The 11,897-nt window shown below is 35.0% G+C and overlaps 1 protein-coding gene across 1 annotated transcript; it reads left to right on the top strand.

Annotated features, from left to right (window-relative positions):
* The first annotated feature begins 4,155 nt into the window (after positions 1–4,155).
* Positions 4,156–6,035, top strand: LOC136218692 (legumin B-like). Its single transcript, XM_066005743.1, has 4 exons — positions 4,156–4,527; positions 4,603–4,844; positions 4,923–5,441; positions 5,529–6,035. Exons 1-4 carry the CDS (start codon positions 4,188–4,190, stop codon positions 5,913–5,915), a joined length of 1,488 nt encoding a protein of 495 aa, XP_065861815.1. The 5' UTR covers positions 4,156–4,187; the 3' UTR covers positions 5,916–6,035.
* Positions 6,036–11,897: the final 5,862 nt, after the last annotated feature.

Here is an 11,897-nt window from a genome sequence, read left to right as displayed (position 1 = left end):
GTTTTCTTCATTTTTTTTGTGTTTTCACTTTTAGTTTTTCGGTTTTTCCTGTTTTCTCTTTTTTCGCATTTTTTATTTTTCGCGTTTTGTTACTTTTTCGTGTTATTCACGTTTTTCATGTTTTTCGTATTTTTTACGTTTTCGTGTTTTGTTTGCATTGTCTTTTCATGTTTATCACGTTTTTCACTTATTGTCACGTTTTTGTGTTTTAGCATTTTTTGCATTTTCGCATTCTTCGTATTTTTTCACGTTTTCGTGTTTTTTTTGTATTTTTCACATTTTTGTATAATTCGTGTTTTCTCACTTTTTCGCGTTCTTCATGTTTTGTGCTTTTTCAATTGTTTACTCTCTTTTTTGTGTTTTTGTGTTTTTCACGTTTGTTCACTTTTTCATGTTTTTTGCGGGTTTTTTTTTTCATATTCTCGTGTTTTGTAACGTTTTCACGTTATTCATGTTTTTTTGTGTTTCATATTTTTGTATTTTTCCATTGACTTACCACTTACAGTTAAACCTCGATAAATGAATGTTCGATAAAGTAATAACCTCGTTTATATAATAAATTCTTTCGGTCCCGACTTGGGCCAATGGACTAAAGTAATAATCTTGCTAAATGCATTAAGTAATAAAAATATTTAAATCCTTAAGGGCCCAATGAAAATATAAATTAATAATTATTGAATTACATACAATATATATATATATATACCAAAACCTTTCAATCAATCAACTAGAAGTCATTTCTTCTGGAAAAAATGCATCTATAGTTAATTATTTTTTCTTTCCACTTAAACCAAAATGAACACCATCCTTAACTTTTTGTAGTGCAAACACAACTTCTGGTATATTTTGCTCATGTTGTAGCAAGTAGTTGTTTAAGGTGACCATTGCTTGAAAGGTCTCTTTTGACGATACATTTGCGACAACACAACTATCATCTGGCTTTGGATCATTTCCATCATCATTGTTTATTATTAACTGGATAATTTCTTCGTCTGTAGGAGATTCCATAACTGCATCATTCTCGCTAGGATAGTTCAAAAGATATTCGACATCCATCACATTTCTTTAGCATAAATTAGAAATGACATCACTTAATCCTTGAATGTCTCTTGATTTTTCTTACCACATACAATATATGAATTTTACAATGAAAAATTATCTATAAAATAATAAATATTGATTTATCGATAAATAAATAATCTTGCTTAATGAATATTTTTTTTTTCGGTCCCAAGGATATGCATTTATCGAGGTTTTACTGTATTTTCCTTTGACTTATTTTTCTGCCCAAACAAACGCTGGAAAATTGGAAAATTATTTTCCTGCAGAATATTTTCCCCCAAACAAACAGGGCTGAAATCCCCTCCCATCCCATTTTACTTGTACAAATCTTCTATTTAAGAAATCCCCAAATTTTTCTTATTTTCTGTTTTTTATCCGAAACTCACTCTCCCTTAAATATTTCTATAGGTAGCTTTATATATATATATATATATATATATATATATATATATATATATATATATATATATATATATATATATATATATATCTGTGTGTGTGTGTGTACGCGCGCGCGTGCGCGCGCACATGATGATATATTTACCTTACTTATATGACACATAGTTTTTCTTTAAACCATAAGATTGACACATTAAACACAAGTTTATTCCCACCATTTTCATTCCATGTAAATTATTTAATTAATTTATCTTTTTTTTCAGTGTCATATTTTAAGGTATCATATGTTAATTATTACAAAAAAAAAGTCTTTTAGTTATAACTTATCATAAAAAATTACCCATTACAAAAAAAAAAAAAAATATTGAAGTAATCCCAATAATATTTATAATACCCAATTAGTTAATTAATAAATAAAAAGATGTAATATCGATCTAATAACAATGTATAAATGTTAAATTTTAGACATAGATGACAAGTACATTGTACATATGTTAAAAGGATATTGAGATATCTTAAATCAACTGCAAACTCTCAAGAGGCAGTTTGGTTGAATAGGTTCGTAAACCATTTAAATGTTATTACCTTTAATACTCTGCTCGTAGTTAACAGTGATAGTCAATATGCTATTGCTTTCACTAAGGATCAATGATTCCATAGCAAGCCCAAGCATATAGAGATTAAATACAATTTTATCAGGGACTTAATTGAATGCAAATAAGTTAGTATGAAATATGTATCAACTCATGACATGGTTGCAGATCCCCTTACCAAACCTGTCAAAAGAAATGTTTATACGAAACATATTAGATCCCAAGGATTGTATATGATCTAGGCATACGTTTGGTTTTCATGTATTTTTGTGAACATGATTTGTTAATAAAGGTTTCATGAATTTTTTTCAAATACACGAGTGCGAATATGTTTTTGTTAATATTTGTTATTAATGTTACAATTCATGTTAGACAGAAAAGTAGCTCAATCACACGAGCGTTTTCCATTGCTTTGTCACATGGTGACAAATAGAAGGATGAGGTTGTTTTTTTTTAACACTTTGAGAGCATGTTCAATAACAGAAACCTCCTTGCAGAAGCAACGAAAGAAGTTTCATCATGGTGCAAGATGATGACATATACTACATGTGTATGAAACAAATTAAATGTAATTTAAAAGGAAAATTTGAGACAACTTAAAGTCTTCTATCTATATAGTTGGGAGTAATCACTAGAAATAGTGAACTAAAGTTAGATGTTTTGGCACATCTAAACCCAATATGGTGTTACGATGAGAGAAATGCTCATCTTTCAAAGAAAGAATACAACACCATTCACATGTTTTATACCATGTGTGCTTTAGCAGCACAAGATGGAAAAGATCTGATCTCGCATTTTCCTAGTATGAGACTTACATCGTGAAATCATGATTTCTCAAAAAAAAAAAAAATATATGCTTAAGACCCTTAACATATTCTAGAAGTATATTCTAATATGGTTACCTTAGATTATTTTATAAATAAAATTGAAAAAAAATTATACGATTATTTATATATATAAAAATAAAAATGACAATCGATGTTATACATATTGACTTAATCGACTTTGATCACATGGACCTTAATGACTCCCTATTAATGTAGATTTGGTAGCTTCTTTATTTGTAGTGTTTTTTGTTTTTCGTCATTTTATAGATGGTTGTGGTATGTCTCCCTATATAGGTGTTATCACGTTGTTTTTAATGAAAAAACAGAAGAATTTTATCTATCATCATATAGATTTGGCTCATTGAAAGATCATGAAGTCATTGATGTAGAAAAAGAGTATGAAGTCAATTCTGAGTATGAAATCATTGAAAGATTTGGTTCATTAATAGATTTGGCTCATTGAAAGATCATGAAGTCATTGATGTAGAAAAAGAGTATGATATTTATCAACGAAGACAAACTTGTATGCAAAACGAATAAACGACAATTCATCAATCAATCAGGCACATCTTGATTGCCCAAGCTTAATTTTCAAGAGAAGACTCTAAACAGTACCAATCTCTTATAACCACACACAATGGCATGGCTTGTCCATCAATTATGTAAAAGAAAAGTTTAGAGAGCAAACCCAATTAGTAAGAGATTCTACAATACACCCTAGTAATATACAAATATTATTATTTATATCCATTTATTAGTCCTCTAGTTCTATCAACCCAAGTCACTTAGTGGAACCAAAGGAGTCATGATCCAACTAAAAATCCGGTTTTATATCCGATCCGGTTCTGACAACAATGTTATAAAACACGAGTTAAAATTATACTATTGTAAATTTAACTACTTATATAATAGACCACTCTGGGTTTATTTGTTTTACAGTAAATTGATGAATATTGTTTGTGATTTCCTTTGTAAATAAGGTAATTAATTTATAGATACTAGTGATGAACGATTAATTGGAGGTTTTGGTTGAAAATGAGCATATAATCTTTATGGATATTCCCTTGTAAAGCAACACATATATAAATGATGTAAATTGGCAACACGTACCCTGATGGAAAAAGGTATGTGGAAGCAAGAAAGAGCATGAAATCCATGCAACAGAAGAAGACAACTCCACATGCAGAAACAATCACAACACCACGCCGATCGATTTGCCACGTCCAGAACTCTAAGCTGCAATTCATTCACTATAAATACATTCCATCAGTGTCCTCAATTTCATCATTGCACAGCACATAAAGTTATGGGTAACCTTTCATTGCTCTCACTTGGTATCTGCTGCCTTGTTCTCCTCCACGGCTGTGCTGCTCAAATAGAGCAAGTCACAACAGAGCATGGCTCCCAGGGAACTAGGCAACAGCGACTACATCGTTCCAAACAGGATGAATGCCGACTCGAACGCATAAACGCTGTGGAACCCTCTCGCAAAATTCAATCAGAGGCTGGAACTACTGATATCTGGGACGAGAATGATGAACAATTCCAGTGCGCTGGTGTTGTAGCTATGCGCCACACTATTCAAGAGAGAGGCTTGCTTTTGCCCCAATATGTCAACGGGCCTAAGCTTATCTACGTTGTTCAAGGTACGTATCCTTAATTAATTTCTTCTAATTTGGTGCTCCATGTCCATCACTTTTAATTTGGAATATCTATATCAGGCAATGGTGTCCAGGGAGCAGTATTCCCAGGTTGTCCAGAGACATTTCAGTCACCATCACGGAGAGGAGAGAGGCAAAGGGAAGATCAGCACCAGAAGGTTCGTCAACTCAGAGAGGGTGACGTTATTGCCTTGCCTGCTGGAGTTGCTCAATGGGTTTATAACAATGGCAGAACTCCTCTTGTTCTTGTCCAAATCATTGACACCGCAAATCCTGCCAATCAGCTCGACCAGAATCACAGAGTAATTTCATCGAACACCTATCTTGCATCTATATAATATTTACACACAATTTAGCTTACCATTATTAATTGATATCAGGATTTCTTCCTAGCTGGCAACCCTCAACAAGATGTACAGAGCTTGAGAGGATCTTCAAGAAGCCAGAGAGGCCGCGAAAGCAGAAGGGGGCTTGGACGAGACAATGCAGGAAATATCTTCTCAGGCTTAGACGAGCAGATGTTAGCTGATGCTTTCAACATCAACACCGATCTTGCAAGAAGGCTGAGGAGTGAAAACGATAACAGAGGAATAATTGTAAGCGTGGAGCGTGAACTTGAAATGGTTACACCAGCACAAAGCCAAGAAGAAGAACAAAGGGAAAGGGAAGAAGAAAGGCAAAGAGAATTCGAGAGAAGACGTGGATCATCATCATCAAGACGCACAGTTAATGGAGTAGAAGAAACATTCTGCACAGCAAGGATCAAACACAACATCAATGACCCATCACGCGCTGATGTATTCAACCCACAAGCTGGACGTGTAACCAACATCAACAGCCTTAACCTCCCCATCCTCAGCCACCTCCGCCTCAGCGTTCAGAAAGGTGTCCTCTACAGCGTAAGCATCCCCCTCGTCCCTAATTCAATCTCTTAATCTTAATTTCCTGATCTTAATTTCTTGTTTCTAATTTCAATTTGACTTCAGAATGCTATAATGTCACCCCACTGGAACATGAACGCCCACAGCATCTGCTACTTCACCAGAGGAAGCGGCCGCGTTCAGATCGTTGACGAAAACGGCCGGACTGTATTCGACGGCCAAGTTCAGGAAGGACAGATGCTCACTGCTCCACAGAACTTCGTCGTGGTGAAGAGGGCAAACGACGAGGGATTGTCCTGGGTCGCATTCAAGACTAATGACAACGCCAAGATTAACCAACTCGCCGGTCGTGTCTCAGCCATCAGGGCTATGCCCGATGAAGTCGTAGCCAACGCTTTCCAGGTCTCCAGGGAGGACGCAAGGAGGCTCAAGGAGAACAGGCAGGAAGTAACCCTCTTCAGCCCCTCCTCCAGGTCAAGCTCCAGATATTAAAATTAATAAGCTATATGCAAACTGTAATAAGAGAGGAAATGGAAAATAATAAGCCTTTAGTGGGCAAATTGTGTATGTGTTTATATTTCATATGCGGGAGAATGGAAGTTTAATGTTCAAGCTTGCTTTTTTGAGTTAAATAAAGCCCATAAATATATTTAAACCAATAATAGTTTTATTTTACTTTTGGATTTTTCCTATAAATAATGTTAAATTTGTTAATAAGTCTCTATAAAATATTAGGTTTTTTTTAACTGTGGTCGGTTTCTGATATATGAAGATCTCACTTTTTGAAAAGTTTGTTAAAAATATTACAACACTCTACTCATTCTTTTAAATGTTGGTTAAAATTATTACATATTGTACTTTTTTTTTTGGGTAATTACATATTGTACTCATTTTTTTTAATTATGTTAACTGTTGGTTAAAATGACTGTACATTGTTGTGAAAATCTCAGTTTTTGAAAATCAGGGACAGACATGTCAGTCTGAATAATCGGTCTCGTTTGGTCTTAGCTTCGACAAGAGAATTCACTGTTCTCATATATGGGGCAGCGAACAAACGAAAACAGTGTATTCGTTCAAAAAAATTCTATATTCAAAAAAATTCTATATTCGTTAAAAAAAAATGGGAAATGGTAAAATATCCAACTTTTCCTTCCAGTTTTACGTATAAACACCATACTAGTTTTATATATAAACACTATACATTTATTCATTTTCCGTTCTATAGTATATCTGTAAATGTTACGAATATACTGTATTTCTAATATTTTTTTTTAATAAAGATGTATTTTTTAATAAACAATCATCTTATAAACAAGGCACGTGGTCTTAATCTCTTAAGGGGAGCTTCTTCCTCTAGTAGACAAGGCACAGCTCTGGGCAATCAGACTCAGACTTGGAGAAAGCCACTCTATGGATTTGTCAAAGTGCAACGTCGATGCTACCGTATGGAGCGAAACTAGTTTGTGGCACTGTCATCCGCAATGACGACGGAGCCCTCCTAATCGGCGCTAGCATGTATAGCGAAGGAACCGTTTCTGCAAAACTCGCAGAAGCGCTGGCATTGAAGGAAAGTCTAATTTGGGCCCAAACATTGCACTACGACCATATCATATTCGAATTTGACGTCAAGGGTGTAGTAGACTCAATCCATTCCACTAAGAAAGACCTGACTGAATTTGGAAACGTGATTGCAGAAGATAAATCAATTTTTAATTCATGCTCAAGTTTCTCAGTAGTTTATGTTTCAAGATTAGCGAACGATGCAGTCCATGTTCTGGTAATGAATATTCGGACTTATGCTAATTTTTTTATTCATTATTCTTTTCCTGTAAATCTTTTCCTCTAATTATTAGAGACAGTCTATTTAGGGACGTCTCCATTTGTTCACAATAAAGTTATGAGTTTCCTTTCAAAAAAAAAAAGAATCATCTTATAAACAAAGTATGAAAATATTTATATTCATACAAGCAATTGTTGGTCCCTTATAACGTAACAAGTTAGTTCCAAGGGGGGGATAGGAACTAATTTAAAATTTTAGTACGTTAAGGCTGACTTCTTTTTCTTTGAAAAATGATTACATAGCGCGCTGAGTAAATTAAGACACTAGCTTAGTTAACTGGTGACTAAGTCAGCTTCTTTCTTTGAGTCAGGAGATAGCACTTGAGTCTATTCCTGAACTCAGATACTCAATACACACAACTCAACGTGACCTTTTTACTTGGTCAGTTTTGTTTAAACAAGCAATATATATATTAAGGAGTTTAAGGTTAGAAAAATGTTACTCATCATATTCATCCATTAATTCCTAATTTCTAATTTCAGAATGCTATAATGGCACCCCACTGGAACATGAACGCCCACAACATCTGCTACTTCACCAGAGGAAGCGGCCGCGTTCAGATCGTTGACGAAAACGGCCGGACTGTATTCGACGGCCAAGTTCAGGAAGGACAGATGCTCACTGCTCCACAGAACTTCGTCGTGGTGAAGAGGGCAAACGACGAGGGATTGTCCTGGGTCGCATTCAAGACTAATGACAACGCCAAGATTAACCAACTCGCCGGTCGTGTCTCAGCCATCAGGGCTATGCCCGATGAAGTCGTAGCCAACGCTTTCTAGGTCTCCAGGGAGGACGCAAGGAGAATAGGCAGGAAGTAACCCTCTTCAGCCCCTCCTCCAGGTCAAGCTCCAGATATTAAAATTAATAAGCTATATGCAAACTGTAATAAGAGAGGAAATGGAAAATAATAAGCCTTTAGTGGGCAAATTGTGTATGTGTTTATATTTCATATGCGGGAGAATGGAAGTTTAATGTTCAAGCTTGCTTTTTGAGTTAAATAAAGCCCATAAATATATTTAAACCAATAATAGTTCTACTTTACTTTTGGATTTTTCCTATAAATAATGTCAAATTTGCTAATAAGTCCCTATAAAATATTATGTTTTTTTTTAACTGTGGTCGGTTTCCGATATATGAAGATCTCACTTTTTGAAAAGTTTGTTAAAAATATTGCAACATTCTACTCATTCTTTTAAATGTTGGTTAAAATTATTACATATTGTACTCATTTTTTTTTAATTATGTTAACTGTTGGTTAAAATTACTGTACATTGTTGTGAAAATCTCAGTTTTTGAAAATCAGGGACAGACATGTCAGTCTGAATAATCGGTCTCGTTTGGTCTCAGCTTCGACAAGAGAATTCACTGTTCTCATACATGGGGCAGCGAACAAACGAAAACAGTGTATTCGTTCAAAAAAATTCTATATTCGTTCAAAAAAAAAGGGAAATGGTAAAATATCCAACTTCTCTTTCCAGTTTTACATGTAAACACCATACTAGTTTTACATATAAACACCATACATTTATTCATTTCCTGTTCTACAGTATATTTGTAAATGTTATGAATATACTATACTGTATTTCTAGTATTTTTTACAAGGTATGAAAATATTTATATTCATACAAACAATGTATGAAAATATGAAAATATTTATAATGTATGAAAATACTTATATTTGTACAAGTGTATAATTTATATTCTAATTTATATTATAAGTAATTATATTTTTAGTTAGTAAATGAGTTAAGTAATTAAATATTTATATTGTACGAGTGTATAATTTATATTATAATAATTATATTTTTAGTTAGTAAATGAGTTATATATATATATATTGAAAAAGAACCGTGACTTTATTAATTAAAAAATGGATATATTTTATTCGCCCTTGGCACACAGTGAAAAGAGTGTTTATTCAGATCAACTACAAGCAAGAGCACTGGATCCTAGGAGTGTTAGAGTTTGAGACTATGCACCTTTACATATATGACAGTCTTGTTTCAAACATGTCGGAGCAACCTTTGAATGCGTTTCTCGGGTAAATTACATACGTGGTGTACAACTTTTACCCGTAATCACACTTTGGTGTACAACCAAAATTTTGTCACACTAAACTGTACAACTTTCTATTGACCTCCCACTAAAGTATACAGCCGGTAAAAATGACCGGTCAACGCAAGTCAACGTTGCCACATCAGCATTTTGACCACTTTAAAAGTAAAAAATTCACATCCCTAATATAGAATTACTAAAATACCCTCATCCCTTCCAAATTGAAAAAAAATAGAACCCACTCCATTTCTTTCTCAAACTTATCTCTCTCTCTCTCACATAATAACAATAATAACAATAATAATAATAAACATACATATATATGATACATACAACAGTTGCCGTACTTACTTCTTTTCCGGCCAGGCTGATCAAAACGCTGTTAATGAGCTTGAGCAACTAGCAACCCGACTTTCTGGTTGAGACGGAGTTGACCTAGAAATTGCAGGCATCAACTTGCTTTTCAACATCTCCTTGAAGTATTCAGCATCACCACCTCTCCTCCTAGTTTCAACCACCACAAGATCGTCCGTTAAATGGTAAATCTCAACTTTTGCAGCGAAATTACCATTTTTCCCTTCAATCAGCAAACCTCCTATATCTACTACTTCTCCACTGAAGCGGAAGTGCAGCTCTGAAAATTTGGATTCCGGCAAGTGCGGTGGATCTTCCGGTCAGTGCCATTGCTCTAAGAAGAGGTAGCTCTCTTTTTATTTAAATTCGTTACTCTCCTTCAATTTACTAGCGACATTAACAGCTGTGAGAGCAATATCAATTGCTTCCGGTTCCGGCCACCTAGAATTCCAGTTCCCGCAAGATCACTATCTCAAAGCATAACCAATTCACCTGTATTCATGGAGAAATCTACCAATAATTGCATACAGGTCCCACTACCAATTATTTGATCATTTAATGAAGGAATATATGGAATTTCCAAAATGCAGAGGACGAACCAAATAAAAATAAAAAAATTGAAAGAGTGTACCTGCAAAACTAAGAGAGGAAAAGTCGAAATCCCGCCGGAGTAATCAACGATAGCAATAAGCTTCTTGAGCTCCAAAGTGGGAGCAAAATCGCGACGAATGTGGTCTCAGCGATAGCAAGTAATACACCTTTAGCATTGCAGTTAATTTCAATTCGACCATCCTCATCCTTTCGCAGGCGTCCGGCCATGGGATAAAAATGCACAAGTGCCTTAATAAGGGTCATCTTGATGACATCTGGATCAAAGAAATTAGGAGCACCAGTTGGCCTGTAGAAGTAGACGCTTGGGGTATGGAGAGAGAAATGGTAGAAAGAGATAGGAGTGTGAGAGAAATGGTAGAGAGAGAAATGGGAGAGAGGGGTGGAAGGAGGAAGATGATGGTATTTTAGTAATTTTATAAGAAATAAGGTTATATTAGGCATTTCATAAAGAGTGGGTTTCACTTTTTTAAATTTATAATGAAAAATGCTGACGTGGCATAGTTGACCAGCGTTGACCGGTCACAAAAACCGGCTGTACACTTTAGTGGGAGGTCACCTGAAGTTCGTACAATTTAGCGTGACAAAATTTTAGGTGTACACCAAAGTGTGATTTAGGGCAAAGGTTGTACACCACGTATGTAATTTACCCTGTGTTTCTCAGAATGCTGTTAGAAGTCATTGTTAGAGTCATGGAATTGAGCAGCTATTTTTCAGATGGACGTGAAAATGTGAGACGGATGATTACTTGGAATAGAGTTCCAGCGGTGCCACAACAGATGAGCAGATCAAATGACTGTGGTATATTCACTTACATAAACGCACAATTCTTAACTGGATAACAGAGTCTACCGCACGATGAATCATATGTATATCCATACAACTCTACAAATGGTGCATTTTTTTGTTTGCGCCTTGCAGTTGAGTTGTTCCATGGCCGTTTGTTAGATAATTTCAAATGATGTTGTAATATTATGTTGGTGTATGTACATATGTTACTATGTTGGTGTTATATTTATGTCCCTTTATGTATATTATGTTGGTGTATACCATGTTCCAAAACATTGTACACAAGTTCATACATATGTTGTCGCATTCACATTGGAATGCGACAAGTTTTCCCCAATCGAATCTCTCTGAGTCGCATTTGAGCGCATTCAACAACAAAATGCGCCAAGCTTGGTGAAATCCCTTGTCGAATTGAGTATTGAATGCGACCAGAATGCAACAAGATTTCCCCAACCGAATCTCTCCGAGTCGTATTTGAGCGCATTCAACAACAAAATGCGCCAATCCCTTGTCGCATTGAGTATTGAATGCGACCCGAATGCGACAAGATTTCCCCAACTGAATCTCTCTAAGTCGCATTTGAGCGCATTCAACAACAAAATGCGCCAAGCTTGGTCCCATCAATGCTTCATTTACTTTAAAATACGACTAACTGCGACATGACATGATAAATAAGGCACCAAATCATAAAGTATTAAAATGAGTACGCATTAGAATCATAAAGTATTAGAACGAGTCCGCATTAGAATCATAACGTACTAAGTTCACAAGTTTGAACAAGCACAATGTTAAGGACAAATGATATTAATCAATTCGATCATAAATGC

Source organism: Euphorbia lathyris, chromosome 2, assembly GCF_963576675.1.
Source record: "Euphorbia lathyris chromosome 2, ddEupLath1.1, whole genome shotgun sequence".
Lineage (NCBI taxonomy): Eukaryota > Viridiplantae > Streptophyta > Magnoliopsida > Malpighiales > Euphorbiaceae > Euphorbia > Euphorbia lathyris.
This window is presented reverse-complemented; position numbering and strand designations above follow the sequence as displayed.

Excerpts from the sequence above, each read along its gene's own strand:
- LOC136218692 (XM_066005743.1), top strand. The coding sequence starts at position 4,188 with ATGGGTAACCTTTCATTGCTCTCACTTGGTATCTGCTGCCTTGTTCTC. Across the intron at positions 4,528-4,602 it reads GCTTATCTACGTTGTTCAAG|GCAATGGTGTCCAGGGAGCA; the intron begins GTACGTATCCTT and ends TATCTATATCAG. Across the intron at positions 5,442-5,528 it reads AGAAAGGTGTCCTCTACAGC|AATGCTATAATGTCACCCCA; the intron begins GTAAGCATCCCC and ends ATTTGACTTCAG.